Below are 15,556 nucleotides of genomic sequence, written 5' to 3'. Positions count from 1 at the left end.
GCCCCGTGGAGGAGGCGCCGCCGGCCGAGCCGCCCGCCGAGCAGAAGCCGCCGCTGCCGCCGCCGCCGCCGCCCGCCCAGGAGGAGTTCTCCTTCCTGCCGCTCGTCCACGACATCATCAAATGGTAACGGCGGCCCCCGCGGCACCGGCCCCGCCGACGGCTCCCTCGTCGTGGGGGCGCCTGGCACCGGGCCCTGGCACCGGCTCCCTCGTCGTGGGGCTGCCGGGCCTTGTCACTGCGCCCCTCCTCAAGGGGTACCAGGCCCGGCCTGTCAGCAGGTCCCTCGTGGTGGGGTCCCCAGGCCGGGCCCTGTCCCTGGGCTCCGTTGTGGCAGCCCCGGACCGGGCTCTGTTACTGGGTCCCGCATCACGGGGGCCTCGGGCCAGGCSCTGTCACCAGGCTCCTCATCTGGGGGCTCTGGAACGGGCCCTGTCATTGGGCTGCTCGTGATGGGGCATCAAGCCCGGGTCTGTCGCCRGGTCCCTCCTTGTGGGGACACCAAACCCAGGCCTGTCACTGAGCCCCTCATCGCGTGGTGCCCTGGGCCCCGTCCCTGGGGACATGGAGCCTGTCCCTAGGCGTCCCACTGCAGGGAGCCCCACGCCTGGTGTCCCCACGAGCCCCTCACCATGCGGAGCAGCCCTGCACCAGGCCTTGGCCCCTTCCCTGCTCCCTGGACACCTTATCCCTGCTCCAGCTTCCAGTCCCGGCCTCCTGGGTGCCCTGGGATGCGCTCCGAGCCCCCGGCGCTTCYCTTCCTGCCGATCCCCATGTTCTCCCCGCTGGGGAGGATGCTCCGGGGAGCTGACGCAGCTCCACGTGCAGCTCCGCGCTGAGTCACGGCAATAAACGTCAGTGCACGGAKCAGCGCGGCTTGTTCCGGTGCTGCCCCGCTGTTCCGCGCTCCAGAGCAGGGAGCACTGGGCCCGAGCTCTGTTATTGCTCCCAGCTACTCTACTTTTGGCTGATAGCAGCCTCGGGGAGAGCAGGCAGTCTCAGGGCAGGAATAACATCTATTTCCAACCTTCGGCATTCTATGATTCTATGATTCTATGATTCTGGGGTGCTGCAAAGAAGGAGGAGGCCTTTACAGTGCGGGAGGATGAATTGTTTTCACCCCACTCAAGATCTTGAGTCTTGTTGGGATGAGAGGTGAATGGATCCGGAGAGATGCAGGAACCTGGCAGTTCCTGGGACATTTCTGGGGCAGTAACCCCTTTGGAAATGTGTGAGTTCATGGTGGGAGCATATCTCCCCACCGTGTGGGTCTGACCACAGCCGGCTGCTTGTTTCCACCAGGGATGAGTTTCCTGCTGATATTTCACATGGCATGAAGCATGTCTGAAAGAGGAGAGAAGTCCACCTTTGCAAGCCGTGCCAAGGCAAGCCTGGATTCCCCAGGCTCCCCAGTCTAGGCACAGAGAGCGGCACCAAACCCACCGATCTCCCCGCTTTTCCTGCCGTGCTGGCTGTATCCGCAGCCCCTCGGTTCAGCCCTCCYGCGTCCGTGTGGCCCACGTCACCGACACCAAGGTGAAGCTTGGCCCCGCGTGTGCGTAAGCACGGCCGTAACCAGAGAACACGAGCAGGGACGTGTGCGCGGCTGCACAGCCCTCCCGAGCTCATCCGTGGCCCCGAGCGGGTCGCGGTGACCTGTGCGTGGACATCCCGGGGACATCCTGTCACCCATCTCGCCGGGCCACGTCCCCCCCGCCGCCTCCGCCGTGTCCCCACACGTAGCGTCCTGGGCGGCGCTGGCAGCTGCAGGGGCGCCAAGCGGTGCCTCGTGGCCCTGGCAGATGGCAAACGTGTCCCCGAGCGCCGCTGCTTGTCACCGAGCCCAGCCCTGCTCTCCTGGCACTGACTCAGCCCTCAAGATACCTCACATCTCCAAGGTGACTCCGCTTGGGAGCGAGGAGGGATTGTGTGAATTTGCTTACGTTCAAAGGCGCTCGCTGTTTTCCGCCCGTGCGGGTCCCTGGGAGGTTTTTGCAGGCAGGGTTCACTAGTGCTCTTGCTCTTGTACAGTCAAACGGCATCAGGAGCTGCAGGCYGTGCTGCTGTAAACCAGGAGCTCCYGTGGGACAGAATCCCAGAGTGGCTGAGGTTGGAAGGGRCCTCTAGAGATCATCCAGTCCAACCTCCTGCTCCAGCAGGGACACCCAGAGCACAGGGAACCTGGTCACATCCAGGTAGGTTTGGAAGTTCTCCAAAGAAGGAGCCTCCTCAACCTCTCTGGGCAGCCTGTTCCAAACATGGATGTGACAGAGTGACACCAGTAGCGGAGAGCTGGGTCCTGTGCGGGCTCTGGGCACTGCTGTTCCGTGAGGAAGGTCCCTGCCCATGAGCACAGGCTGAGGTTGGACGTTACATTCAGTCCCACATCATCGCAGGCTGCTGCAGACCCTGCCTGTCCCTGTCCTTATACAGGGAGCCAATTCAATGACTTGATCCAGCAGGAAAGGAGCCCAGTAATTAAAAACAAACAAAAAACCCACCAGCAACAACAAAGAGAAGGTTTTTCTTTTAAATCAATCCATGTGAGAAACATAAATTCTCTAGACTCAGCGAACAAGACTTGGGGGGGCTGCCCCTTTTTGAACCAGCCCGATGCCGTGCTGGGTTAAAGGCAGTTCCAAAACCCCTCGTGCACCTGGCAAGCAGCGGGGCCGTGCATGGCTGTATTTTTCCACTGCCAACCTGCCCGTAGCTGCCTGCATAATGGGGATACATTATAGTACCAGCTGTGGCTCGATTTAGAAGGGAGTGATGAATATTTTGTTCCAACAGGCTTTTGAAATCAATGGGGACCATCTGGTTAAAAAGTTTTGCTCTCAGCTGTRTCATGATTCCCCAAAGTCGTAGTCAAGCACCTCTCTGCCCTGTTCGCACCAAGCAGGATTTATTTTTAGGTCTGCCTGTTGAACGGGTCCCAGTTTTCAAAGGCCATTAAAATCTCCCTTTCTTTATTAGCAGGCGCCTTGGAAGCAAGGACTCAGGGTTTTTTTTGCGTAGAAACAGTAAAACTTCTTGCTGGTGTTAACAGAGCTGAGGCAGATACTAATGAGGGTTTGAGGGCAGAGGCTGCTCCAACAACACTGGTCTTTGAAAACCACAGAGCTGGCTGGGCAAACAATTGTGCTGCTCTCAAAAATAAGCTGTCACTTCTCTCTTATTAGGTATATGTCCTCAGAGAGTCATTTTAAAGCTCCAAAGTGCCGTTTACTCTGGTATTGGATACTCGCTGGTACTTTGGGGAGCAATTTTTATTTTTTGCTGTCAAGCTGTTTGACTGCATTGATTTTTCTGGTATTACAGCAGCAGTAGGTCACAGGCGAGACCGGGATCTTTTTTTCCCCAGGTATCTCCACACAACACCTGCGTAATATTACTGAGCTCAGAGCAAGATATGGGCATTCAAAAACAGTGAGAACTTGGCCTGCTGCATGGTAATGTTCGAAAGCTGCCTAAACCGTGGGATAGCTACTAAGGTAACTGGAGCACATTCTGGAAATCAGCAAGGAATGAGTTTGCTCCAGTATGTACACACTCTGTCTATCTGTCTGTGTCCATTTTATTAGGAAAGATAAATTAAGTTTGCATAGAGAGATTCCAAGAGCAAAAGATTCCTGGTGAATTCCAGTTGAAGCTCTGAGCGCACTGGAAATGACAGTGTCCTTAGTGGGGTAGAAGTGAACAGTGCCTCTGYTTTCTGCCCTCTGCAGCATGGACAAGGACAGCCAGGATGTTCACCAGGTGCTGAATGAGCTCAAGAACAAGTTCCAGGAGATGAGGAAGCTGATCAGCTCCATGCCCGGCATCGGTGTGAGCCCAGAGCAGCAGCAGCAGCAGCTGCAAAACCTCCGGGAGCAGGTCCGCACCAAAAACGAACTGCTGCAGAAGTACAAGAGCCTCTGCATGTTTGAGATCCCCAAGGAGTAGGAGGGGAGCAACTCTGCTCTCCGGGTCTGAGCTACTTCCTCTCCTGACCGAACACGGGAAGAGAAGGCGGCAGAAATTTGACTTTTCTTTGGTTTATCCTTTTTTTTTCTTGCCGCATTGCTCCAAACTTGTGCCTGTGTGGATCACAGCCACGTGACTGTGGAGAACACTGTGTGCTTCACATGCGATGATTACAGCAGTACATTCACTTTGATCCGCTGTAGGACTGGGTGTGTTTATACATGCATCTCTCTCCTGTTTTCTTTCWTTTTTTCCTTTTTTTTCATTCAAGCAAGTGGGAGGCATTATGTTTTCTCCATGCGAAGGGGCAAATTATGTGCTGCTTAACTTCAACAGGAAAAAAGAGGGTGTTTTCAGCAATTTTTCTGCCTTTATTTTCTTTTTTTCTTAAACTTACAAACACGGCCAAACTTCAGAGGGAGCAAAAGGGGGAAGCAAGAGCTGTTTGGCCCTGCTCCTGGAAACRGGAGAGCATTGAGTCTCGGGAGACACTTTGCAGTCTGTGCATGTTGAAAGAGCAATGATTGCTTTCAGTTGCTTTTGTAGTTCTCTCTTCCTCTCTCTTTTTGTTTTAAATATTTTTTGGCAATAAATGATGGTTGTATCTAAGATGAGTCATGAGTCGAGTAAAGACCGAGAAACTCCAGACTGCCCCTTTTTTGTGTTTGCACTGAGTGGATACGGGCTGAGCAAGAGCAGGACTGGGGAGCACAGAGGAAATGTCACAAGAGCTGAGCCCAGCCTGTGTCTTTACGTTCTTTTTTTGGAAGCAGAGTGACTTAGGAGACCTAAGCAGAGACTGAGGAGACCGAAGTGAATTTTAACAGTCCCAGCTTGGTAGGCTGTTCCACTGGACACCTTATTCTTAAAACAGAGGAAGGAAAATCAAAGGAATGCCGGGAGCTGTTAGATTTTCCATAAATGGCCAAAGCTCAACACAAGTACAGGTCAGTTCCACATCTTAGCAGCTCCAGGGGCTTTTGGCAGATGGACAGAGCTCATCAGCAAGCGTTTGACCGTCAGCGGCTTGGGAAAAGTCCTTTAATGTTGTCCGGTGTCCAGAGGGACCCTGGACTCCCTGCCCTCTGCCCTCCTCAGCCTTAAGCTGCTGCCCTGCCAGATGACAACCTGGTAAGCAGCCCTGCTGACTACCAAGACGGAAAGGGCCCCTGAATCTCTCGTTTTGAGCATGAGTGTGTGCAGCGTTGGTTGTGTCTCCTGTGCGCCTGGGATGTACAATTCTGTGAATTACACTGAAGGGCTGTGCAGGTCAGTGCAATGCARTTTTCCCCCTGATGCAGAAAACCAGGCTCATGATTTAAGATCATGTTCTATTTTCAGATCTCTGACACATTCTGGAGAGTTGCGCTCAGCTGTGYGGGGAATTTAAGGCAGCTAGACATAGACTGGACTCAGGTGGGTTTGTAGTCCTTAGCTTGGAAATCACTGCGGCAGTGGAAGAGTGAAAAACTGGTTAGTGAAAAACTATCCACRGAAAACGGGCATCCAAGGACAGTTAAAATCTGCACCTTCAAAAAAACAAAACAAAACAAAACAAAAAAGAAAAAAAACAGAAGCGAAGTCTGCTGTTGAGGCAGATTTTCCTCTTTTAAGCCAAAAGACAAGTAATCCTGCTTGGCGAGAGCCGGGATAGTTGCAACTCACCTGTTGCCTGGGGACAAGTTCGTCCCCAGGCGCTACTAGCAATTTCCCTGGGAAGGTGCCAATGTGTAAGGTTCTGCCTAAGCAAAACAGAACACAAAGATATACAAAACACAATGTACACTCTTTTTATGACCGAAGTTACCTTTCTGCTGGCTATTGCCCGTCCCAGTTCAATAAATTCTTCTGTCGGTTGCCGGGAGGGAGGTTTCCTTCTCTTGCCAAGCTCTGTTCCTGCAAAGTCAGGGCTTACACTGAGGAGCTGGATGAAAACAAGGGCTTCCAAAGAAAAGTGCCTGGCCTTTAGCACAGGAGCAAATTAACTCTCTTGACTTGAATTCAAGTTTCAAGCCAAACTGAAGTGGTTTTATTTGCACTCTCACTTGCTCAGTCCTGTTTTGGGGCTTTAGTAGAATTTTCCTCCATTTATACGTATTAAATGGAGGTTTTTTCTGCGCCTTGGGAGGGGAAGAGGGGTTGAGAGAAACAACAGGCTAGATCTGAAAAGCTGGACCCTATAAAAGCTGTTTTTTGAGGATTTTCCCCTTTTCACTTCTAGGAATGATTACTGTAAGCTGTTACGCTAAGAGATTAAAAACCATCAGATGCAAAAGTGACCTTTCGAGCAAAGTACTTCCTTTACTCATATTGCAAAGTATCAACAATGTCCTGGACTGGGTGCAGATGAATCAGTCTCTGTTGACATCATTAGTTTGTTTATTTAGTTGGCGGGCGAAAAAAAGAAGCACGAAAGACAATAAACGCTTTATTATAAAATGATGTCATTTCACTCTGTTTCTGCAGTGAGCGACATGCGAGTGGCCAGCCCTGTCACAGAGCTGACGGGATCGTAAATCAGGCTTATTCAGTGAAGTGAGGAAAGAGCTCTGGATCAGCGAGCCCTGCTTGAGTAACAGCTTGCGTGGCCCCTGTGTGGCAAGAATTTGGGGACTTTGGGAGGCAGAGACCTTTGCACARGGGACGGGAGGGTGATGAAACCAGGCGCTGGGCTGGGAGGCCCCTGCACCAAGTCAGAGCCGGGCTCGGGACGCGGCTTAAGGGGCTTTGATCTCCGCCGCGGAGCCGGGCGAGGAGGCCGAGACGAAGCCACGAGGACCACTTTAAAAAGCTTTTATTTTGTAGAAAAAATAAAACATCAAGTTTCACCCACGGTAGAAACACTTGAAGAGCTTTGTTCATGTCTGTGACAGACAATAACCACATAAAGTGCCTATTTTCATTAAAAAACAAAAAAACCAACCCTTCCCACTACCCCCAACCCCCCCAATCTTGCAAATCAGACAAGACATATGTAAACAAGAGTCAGGTTTTGGTCCCTCCGGGCTGTAACTCCGCAGCATCTTTGCCACTTTGAGGAGTGTCTTCCGCACGTGCCTTTTTGCGGACGCAGACGAACACAGGACACAGAGCCAGAGTCCGTGCACAGCTGCTCAAGTAGAGCGAAACACAGAACCCCCAGAGGCCACGCGGGGTCCCTGCTCGAGGCAGCGCCCCGGCCTCGGGCCGGATGGTTTGGAGGGGAAAGCAGCAACAAGAAGCTCTGTCCCCTCCGCACGCATCCGCGTGGGGCAGAATTCCCTCTTTCTCCAGAGGAGGGATGTCCCAGCAGCAACATCCCCCCTCCTGCCCTCCGAATCTGCCCCCGTCTCCCAAACCTCCCSCCGGGGAGGGAACCCCTCCGGAGGTGGGAGGCTGGGGAAGAGCCTTCCCACCCCTCCCATCTTGCTCAAGTCCCTTGGGGAAACGGAGCTTCTCGCCGGCCACCTCCTAGCTGATCACGCAGCGCTCCTTGTCCTTGGCGTGCCCGCCGCCGATGGCTTTCTCCCGGATGTACATGAGGTCGCTGTGGACGCTGGGCCGCCGGGCGAAGGGAGCCACGATGCCGTAGGCTTCGTCTGCGCCCCCCCGGCCCCCTTCCTTGAGCAGCTTCTTGCCCTTGAGCCCCTTCTTGTGCAGGATGTCGCAGTACTGCACGGAGACCTTGCGGTGCAGGTCCGGGCTCATCTCGCTGGGCAGCTTGGCCATGGCGAAGAGCGCCTGGAACATCTGGTCCAGGCTGCTGTTCTTCTTGGCCGAGATCTCGAAGTAAGCGCATCGCTTGGGGTCCCCTCCCACCAGCTGCTCGATCTCCCGGGGTTCCACCTCCCGGTAAAAGTCCCGGTCGCCCTTGTTGCCRCAGATGACCAGGGGCACCTCGATGTTCTCCTTGGTTTTGTTCTTCAGGCACGACTTGGTCTCCAGGATCTGCTGCTTCAGGCGCTGCACCTCCTCAAAGGAGTCCCGGTTGTCCAGGCTGAACACCAGGATAAAGACATCGCCTGGGGACAGAAGGGGGACGTGAGTTGAGTGCAGGGAAGGGGACAGGCACGGGAACCTCCAGGAGAAGAGGGATTAAGTGGTGTCTTTCTGACCACCCATGCAGCGAGTGAAGTTGCCAACCCTGCACACACCCAAAATCCCAACTCCCTCCACCCACAGCTGGGAAGACACCCCCAAACTGGCCAAGGAACCTGGAGATCTGGCAACCACAACCCCCTGCCTTCCCCTTGGCGCTCCCCAGCCAGGTACCTGTGAGGATGGAGAGGCGGCGCATGGCCGGGAAGGGGTGGTTGCCTGACGTGTCCAGGATGTCGAGCTGGTAGACCTCGCCGCGGATGCTGTAGAACTTGCGGTGGAAGTCCTCGATGGTGGGGGTGTACTGCTCCTCGAAGCGCCCCGTGAGGAAGCGCGACACGATGGCCGTCTTGCCCACCTTGGAGGAGCCCAGGATGACCATGCGGTAGCAGTTCTTGGCGGGGATGCTCAGCTCGGCATCGCTCGGACACATCTTCTTGATCATCGCTGCCAGTTTCATTGAAGCCGGCGGAGGGTGCAGCGTGCGCCGAGGGACGAAGAGGAGGAGGACGGCGGTGCTGCCCGCTGCTCTGCCGCGCGCTCTCGCCCCTACGGCCGCTCTGAGCTCCGCGCTGCCGCCGCCGCCGCTTTATGGGCCCGGCAGCGCCCGCCCCTCGGCGCGTCACGGCCCGGGGGGAGCGGCGGCGGGCGGGGCCCCTCACCCCCCCCYCACCCCCGGTCTCCKCTCCGCTCCTCTCCGCTCCGCGGCTCCCGCTTCTCCCGGGTCCCGGTACCGGCGCTGCGCAAATTGGCCCCTTTGCAGCCCGGTTCCCGGTGCCGGGTCCCGGTCCCGGTGCAGGGCAGCCCTTTTGCAGMCTGGTTCTGGCTCCCCATCCTTTTGCGACCTCTTTACACACCGGCAGCGGGGACTCGGGGCTGTGCGAGCCGCTCCTTTGCTAGCCCCGATCGCCCCCCCACGCTGGGCAAGCTGGCCCGTTTGCCGGGACCCGGTGCCCTGCACGGCGGCGGGTGCGATGCTGTGCGCGGCAGTCCGTTTGCAGCCCGGTTCGGGGACGCGGAGCTGTGCAGCTGGCTGCGGCGACTCGGGGCTCTTGCACTGGGGGTCCCCGAGGGCAGGACCCCTTTGCAGGGCGCCGTGGCCCTTGCAGCGCGGCGGCAGGGAGCGGGGTGCAGGAGTTACCTCCCCGTCCCGGCGGGATTTTGGTTCGGTTCGTTGCTTCGCTCCCCGGACAGAAGCGAGTGYCCGCACGCTGAGCACCAAAAGAGATCTATCCTTACCCGTGAGAAAAGAACTTAGGGTCCGAAAAGCAGGAAAGCACGTACAAGACCCTCTGCACATATGCATTTCACATACACAGGGCAGGGGACAGGAGCAGAAAGAAGCCAGTGTCCCAGCAGGCAGCGACCCCCTCTGCAGCCCAGCCTGCGGGCTGTGGGGTGCCCCTAGAAGGGCGTTTTTTAAAAATCTCTGCTTTTCTCCGAGGGAACGGGGAGGATTTAACAGCATCAAGTGCGGGGTCCCTAACGCTAACCCAGCCCTAATCCCCAAATCAACCCCATAGCCCTAAGCCCCGCTCCAGACCCCAACCCTAATCCTCACCCCGTGCCTAAGGCGGCTGCAGCGCCGGCTCCGGCCGCGGGGGGGCGGGCGAGGGCCCGGGCGCGGGCAGCGCAGCCCGGGCTGGGGGCGCGAGGGGTCCGGGCGGGGGCGAAGCGGCCAACACCGGGAAACGGGCGGGGCCGGAGGGGCAAACGCAAAGGCGACGTCGGCCATCGGGAACCGTTTGCAGGGACTTTTGCAAGGAACCCCCTCCCCCGCAGCGCTCCGAGGGGCCGCAGCTCCGGGAATGCCTTGGTGGGGCGCGGGGGAAGGATGCTGCCTTAATGCCCCCCGACGGTGGGGTCACCTTGGGCTATAAATTAAGCTCACCCAGAGGCTGTAAAGCGCTTGCAGGGCCCCTCTGGGGTGAAGCGGAGCGGTGGTTTGAGCAGCCTGCGGGCGCCCAGAGGGGTTTCAGCAAGGGCAGCGGGGCGGTTGCACGTGCTCGTTGATCTGCACGTGAGACAACCGAGAGGTCTAATAGCTCATTATAAGACACAAAGGCTTATAAGACACCCCAAAATAACCGAAAGATCATTTAATTGAAGCAGTTGGTGGAAAACAACGGGAGAGATAGGAAGTGCTTACCTCTGGGGCCAGACAAATCAGATATCTTGATTAGAGTTTATTCTCAACTGTACAACTATTAATAGTGGTAGGAATGGGTAAAAATAGCCTGCTCAGAGCCGCTTCTTAGGTTGGCCAGCTTCAGCAAATGGAAAATCCATTTGCTTCCTCTGAAAGGCTCTTTGGCAGCAGGGGAGGCAGCACATGCCACCTCGCAGGAGGTCCTTGGCCACCAAGATCCCACGATGTGGCTCTGCTGCGATGGGTCCCCAAGCAGAAGAGATGCCACCGCTGCTGGGGATGCTGGGGCCACCCCGCAGCAGGGGACAGGGGGCTACATCACACAGCACCTGCCACATCTCAGAGCTTCTTGCAGGGCCACAGAGCATCTGGGGAGAGGAGCATGACGAGCCCTTGCTCCGATTACCCAAAGATGCTCCAGAAATTTGTCTCCTGGTGGAACATGTTTGCCGGGAGCCGACTGCTATTGATTGATGAGGAAGCAACCACCTCGCTGCTGGGCAGAGCCCTCCCACGCTTCTGACTGCTTGCTAAAAATCACTTCCTATTTCTGACCTGACTCCCTGAATCCCCCAAATCCGAATCCCAGGCAGGTATCACAGCATTCTCCCCACGGCAGCTGTATTGCCTGCCCGAATGTGACCCTGCTGCTTGTGGGGGCGATTCGCTCGCTGCGCTGAYGCGGAGCAGTTCAGGCTCTTTGCTCATGGCCGGGTGCAGTGAGAGCTGCAGATGCTGCTTGTAGTGTCGAACGCCTCCGGCTCAGCTCAGCCCCCCGTTTCCTGCCCTTTCCCTGTGCCGGAGAGGTGTCCCTGCCACAAGACAATGCACAATAGCTCGCAGCGAGCGAGGCGGCTGAGTTGAGAAAATTCCCCGAAAGTCACACAAACATCCCAGCTACGGAACATGCAGCTCCCGCGGGTCCAGCTTGGACAAACTGTGCAAGTAGAGAGAGGGGGAAAAAAAAAAAGACTTAGAGCTCACGCTAATACCAGCCTCTGCAAAAATGTAGGAAGCAAAATGTACCGGAGAGCCTGAGCATGCATTGCAGAGCCGAGGCCAGAAATAGGCAACCTGAGGGGATACTCGGGAAAGAACGATTACATCAGAGCACGACTCCGCTTGCTGAACAAGCTGCCGAGCCGAGCAGCAGCTTCACCTTGGGGCCGTGCTGGCCTTTGCGTTCCAGCTTCTGGCTCAGGGCAATGGAAGAGCAGAGAGGAGCAGGCGCCGGGGCTGGCCATGTGCACGGAGAACCCAGGGAGTTTGTGCAGGCCTAGGAGAGGGGTGGAATGGGCACGAGCTGTCTTGCTGTCAGGGCTCTTTAAGCCCTTCTCAAAACTTAGCTTCTGTGCAGTGCCCAGCATGGATGTTTCTGCTGCAACCTGGGGTTTGTGAGCGCACAGATAGCCCCAGCAAAGCCCCGTGCGACTGGATCCTGCTCTGCATCCTGGCACCCTCCTCCAGACACTGGTCACAAGTAACCACTGAGAGCTGATGCTTTCCCGACAGCTCCTTGCAAAGAGCTGCACTGCGCAGGACTCTGGAGCCCGACCCAGCTCCTCAACCCTCCGTCCCCATCCTGTTCCCTTCCCRGGGGAGCTGGGCTGGGGGGACCTGGTGGAGAAACCTCCTCCTGCCAMCGCGCTCGTGTCGTCTTTCCAAGGCCCAGATCCAGCCCGTGCTGTCCCACGGCCCCGCTTGCTCCCTGGGATCCGCAGGCTGGGGTCGGAGGAAGAGGAGCAGAAGGGGAGGAAGGGCTTAGCTACTGCTCTCGCTCCCCCTCCCCGGGGAAAAGCATCTGATGAATTCAASATGCAGCATCCAGGGTTCCTATTCATTCCCTATATTATTAGCATGTCTCGTTTTATTAAATATCCTTTAAGCCTTTTCAGAAGGAGCACGTAATTTGCAACATATAATTTTTCCCAGATGAGTTTCAATGCAGAGGCGAGCGGCTCTGTCACTGGGGACCAGGGCTTGTTTGTATTTGCTTCCCTCCCCCAACCCCTGTTTCTTTTGCAACAGTTTTCCTTGCAATTCGACTCCTTCCAACATCCGGGATTTGCTTGACAGGCAATGTGAAAGCCTGAGAAATGTCCCCAAATCCTCGCATCCCGCGGCAAGGGGCAGCGACAGCATCTCCAGGCGCAGTGCAGCCCCCAGGAAAACCTCGTGCCTTTCCAAGAGAGCCACCCTGCTGCCGTGGCGGGGCCTGAGCCCAGCAATTAGGCTTGATCTGGAAGCAGCAGCAGGACCAAGGCTGGAAGCGCCTAACGGAGGCAGCGTGGGCTCTGATCGATGGCTCCGAGCCTCTAATTTCCACACCCGGCTGAGCAAACACATGTGCAGGAGCATTGTGGCCGGGCTACGGGGACAAGAGCTGCTCCTGCCTCCTGAGAAATGCTCTCTGCAGGAGCCAAGATGTTGTCCCCATCCCCAAGGCTTCGGTGGGGAACGCGGTGTTGGTTAAAGCCAGAATTTGGGGGAACTGAGGTGGGTGAGGCCCCGTATCCTGAGCAGTTTGCAGCCGCTTGGCTATTCTCACCCAAAATGATGTGCTGAGCGTGACTGGGATCGCTGACATGTGGCACCTGCAGTGACAAAGGAGGGTCCCGTGCGGGTCGCCCGTGTGTCCCCGGGTTGCACGGGACAGTGGCAGTGGCTCCTGCAAGCGCCAGGAGCATTTGCGCATCCTGCATCCCAACGCCGRCTCCTTCTGTTTGCATCCCAAGCCTGGCACCTCCCTGGGATTAGGCAGAAATGTCACCTGCAACCTGAGACGGGCAGCGAGGGACCTGAAATATAGGGCACAAGGGAGAGGCGGGCTCGGTGACCCCGAGGGACGCGTTGCCACCGCGTTCCCATGTAAATATTGGCGATATGGCCAAAATAAAAGGCTTTTGGGGGCCAGTGTGGCCGGTGGGAGGTCATGAGGGCCACATCAGACCCCGGGCTCTGTCCGATCCTGCTGTGGGGCTCAGGCACCCGMTGGGTTCAGACCTGAGGGTCTCACTGGGTCTGGGTTGGAGCTAGGCTGTGTTTGAGCTGGTGCTGAGCCCACCACCGGAGCCAAAAGGAGCTGCTGCCAGTAAACGGCTCCCTGCCGGAGATAAATAAAAAGGCAACATGGAAAAAGCAGCACATTCCTCTCGTTTCCTTGAAACCAGAGAGCAGAGACCGCGCCGCAGCTGGAGAACTCTCCGGGCTGTCAGAGGGCGGCTTTTTTTAGCATGCAAACARGCCAAAACAGCCTCATAACTTCTCGCCCATCGCGTGCCCAACGGCGACCCAGGTGCCCGGAGCAGCCRGGCTGCGGCCGAGGCCCTGGGGCAGCTGTATCCATCGCTCCATCCATCCCCTCGCTGCCCGTGTCTCTTTATTCCTTGTTGTCCACCACAGCTAAGCCCCCCTCTCCTTGCACAAAGGCAGGGAGCTCTGTATTCCCGTTTTCCCAAACCACAAACGTCAGGAATGGCTCATCCTCCTGCAGCATTCCCACTCGCCAACTCCGGTGGGGTGATAAGCACCCGGGTGTTTATTCTCCAGTAGTAATATTTGTTTGCTGTGCAAGGCAGGAATGCAAACAGGGCACGCAGGGTTACCTGCGGCCACACCGGGTGCTGGGGCTCATCCTGCGATCCTCCCTCCCAAAYAGCCCTGGCCTGGAAGGAACCCCATACCAGGGAGGAATGCAAAAGGCAACATGGAAAAATCCACATCAGCTCCGAGCTGGAGCTTTCGGAGCATCTCGGCCGCGGGCGCGCATGGGGGGCCGCCCCGCGGCGCGGGAGGGCGATGGACTCGACGACCCGGCCGTGCCTGCCAGGGAGAAGTTGTGATTTAACTAAATTCTCCTGCACTAGGGTTTGTTTTGGAGAAATGTCCCGAGCACGAGGGCGGGTGTTATCTGCGGCTTTGCATGCTCTGTTTCTCGTCCCAAGGCTGCAAACAAAGCCAAGCTGCCAAGGCACGAGGACGACCGGGGCGACCCGATGCAGAGTCCCCCCCGATGCTGCCGGCTGAAGACAGCATTCCCCATGGAATTGTCTACGGGAGGGATGCGCTCCAAAGTGTCCGGCCACATTCCCAATACTGCACGTCCTTGCACAGTGGGGACATGGGTGCTGGCACCGCCAGGGGTTGCTGCATGGGGCTGCAAATTCTTAGAAACATTAGGTTTGGTCATTAAGGTTTTTTCCTTATTCCTGGTCAGGGAGGGTCCATTAACCTTTCCCTGCTAAATACCACAAGGAACCTGCTGCTCTGCCTTTCTGCCTGGCTTGGACACTACCTCTCCGCTCAGTGGTTTTGCCTTAAGCAACAAAACAGACTTCTCTGCCATGCCAAAACACAGCTTTGCAGCAGATAGAACCAGTTCTCCAAAGGCAGGGAGCTGTTAATCCGTGCCGGCTGTCACGGGGAGAGCCGGTAAAAACAGGCACAGAGCAGCACAGACAGCAAAGGGGGCTTGGAGCGAGGAAGCAGCAGGAAGAGCTGCAGGGGGCTGCGAAGCCCCTAACCCACCGCGGGGGTTGACCTGCTCTCCCATTTGCAAAGCCCCCAGCCCAGAGCAGGGCTTGAGCTGCTCTCCGCACCGAGAGCGCAACAGCACGAACGGGACCCTGGCYGCAATCCCGGCAGGGCAATGCCTCCCCGACAAGCAAACAGCTCTTGTGCAAATCCTGATTTCGCCTCTCAAGAAATCTCCATTTATTTACACCGGTGCCTTGGAGCCAGGCCTGGCAGCGCTGATATAAATTGCATAATGCAGCGCATCCTCTGCCGGGAGGTTGCTATGGGGACTGGGCCGGCTCGGCCTCCCTCTATAAACATCAGCTGCAAAGGGGATGTGGAAACTTATCTAAAAATAAAAGATTAAGCCCAAGTCTTCAGGGGGAAGGCCACAGAGACGGCAGGAAAAAATAAATAAATATATCCTTGTGTAACAGAACAGGATCACAACAGCGGCACCCGCGAGGCCCGAGGCAATGGAGGTGCCACGGAAAAGAAACCAAAGGCTTTTAATTCTTGAGGAGCAGCTCTGGATGGGTGGACTACAGCCATGCACGAGTGAGGGGGAACCCGGCGGCTTYGCGGAGAGAGGCTGGGAGCGCGAGGAGGCCGGGCCCTCGGCTCGATGCTGCTGCCCRGGGACGGCGGCTGCACGAGCTCCTCCCGGGAATGGCCACAGTGGGAGCGCGGGAAGGAGCCGCGAGGGCTCCAAGGGCACCGGGACATGGGGAAAAAGAGGAACGAGMCCATGGGGACACGGCAGAGGGAGGTGAGCAGGCTGGCTGGGGCTCCCACACAGGCGAGCATTCCCATTCCCATTTTCTCCCCTCTTCCGGGGCTTTATCCTTTCT

The 15,556-nt window shown here is 56.7% G+C and overlaps 2 protein-coding genes across 2 annotated transcripts in view; one reads left to right on the top strand and one right to left on the bottom strand.

The window, feature by feature from the left end:
- Positions 1 to 4,597, top strand: part of MED9 (mediator complex subunit 9) — a 5,518-nt gene extending 921 nt beyond the window's left edge. The window contains exons 2-3 of the mRNA XM_026053917.1: positions 12 to 124; positions 3,727 to 4,597. Of these exons, the coding sequence (XP_025909702.1) occupies positions 12 to 124; positions 3,727 to 3,943 (330 nt within the window). The 3' untranslated portion in view covers positions 3,944 to 4,597. The remainder of the gene's footprint in view (positions 1 to 11; positions 125 to 3,726) is intronic.
- Positions 4,598 to 6,775: 2,178 nt separating this feature from the next.
- Positions 6,776 to 8,570, bottom strand: RASD1 (ras related dexamethasone induced 1). The gene is made up of 2 exons (XM_026053844.1): positions 8,216 to 8,570; positions 6,776 to 7,965 (listed from the first exon to the last, which is right to left on the bottom strand). Exons 1-2 carry the CDS (start codon positions 8,499 to 8,501, stop codon positions 7,415 to 7,417), a joined length of 837 nt encoding a protein of 278 aa, XP_025909629.1. The 5' UTR covers positions 8,502 to 8,570; the 3' UTR covers positions 6,776 to 7,414.
- Between the last annotated feature and the right edge of the window lie 6,986 nt (positions 8,571 to 15,556).

The sequence above is a fragment of the Nothoprocta perdicaria genome, unplaced genomic scaffold, assembly GCF_003342845.1.
Source record: "Nothoprocta perdicaria isolate Ctin4 unplaced genomic scaffold, notPer1 scaffold_12, whole genome shotgun sequence".
NCBI classification, from domain to species: domain Eukaryota; kingdom Metazoa; phylum Chordata; class Aves; order Tinamiformes; family Tinamidae; genus Nothoprocta; species Nothoprocta perdicaria.
Note: the sequence above shows the minus strand (reverse complement) of the source record. Positions and strands in the feature narration are given on the sequence as shown.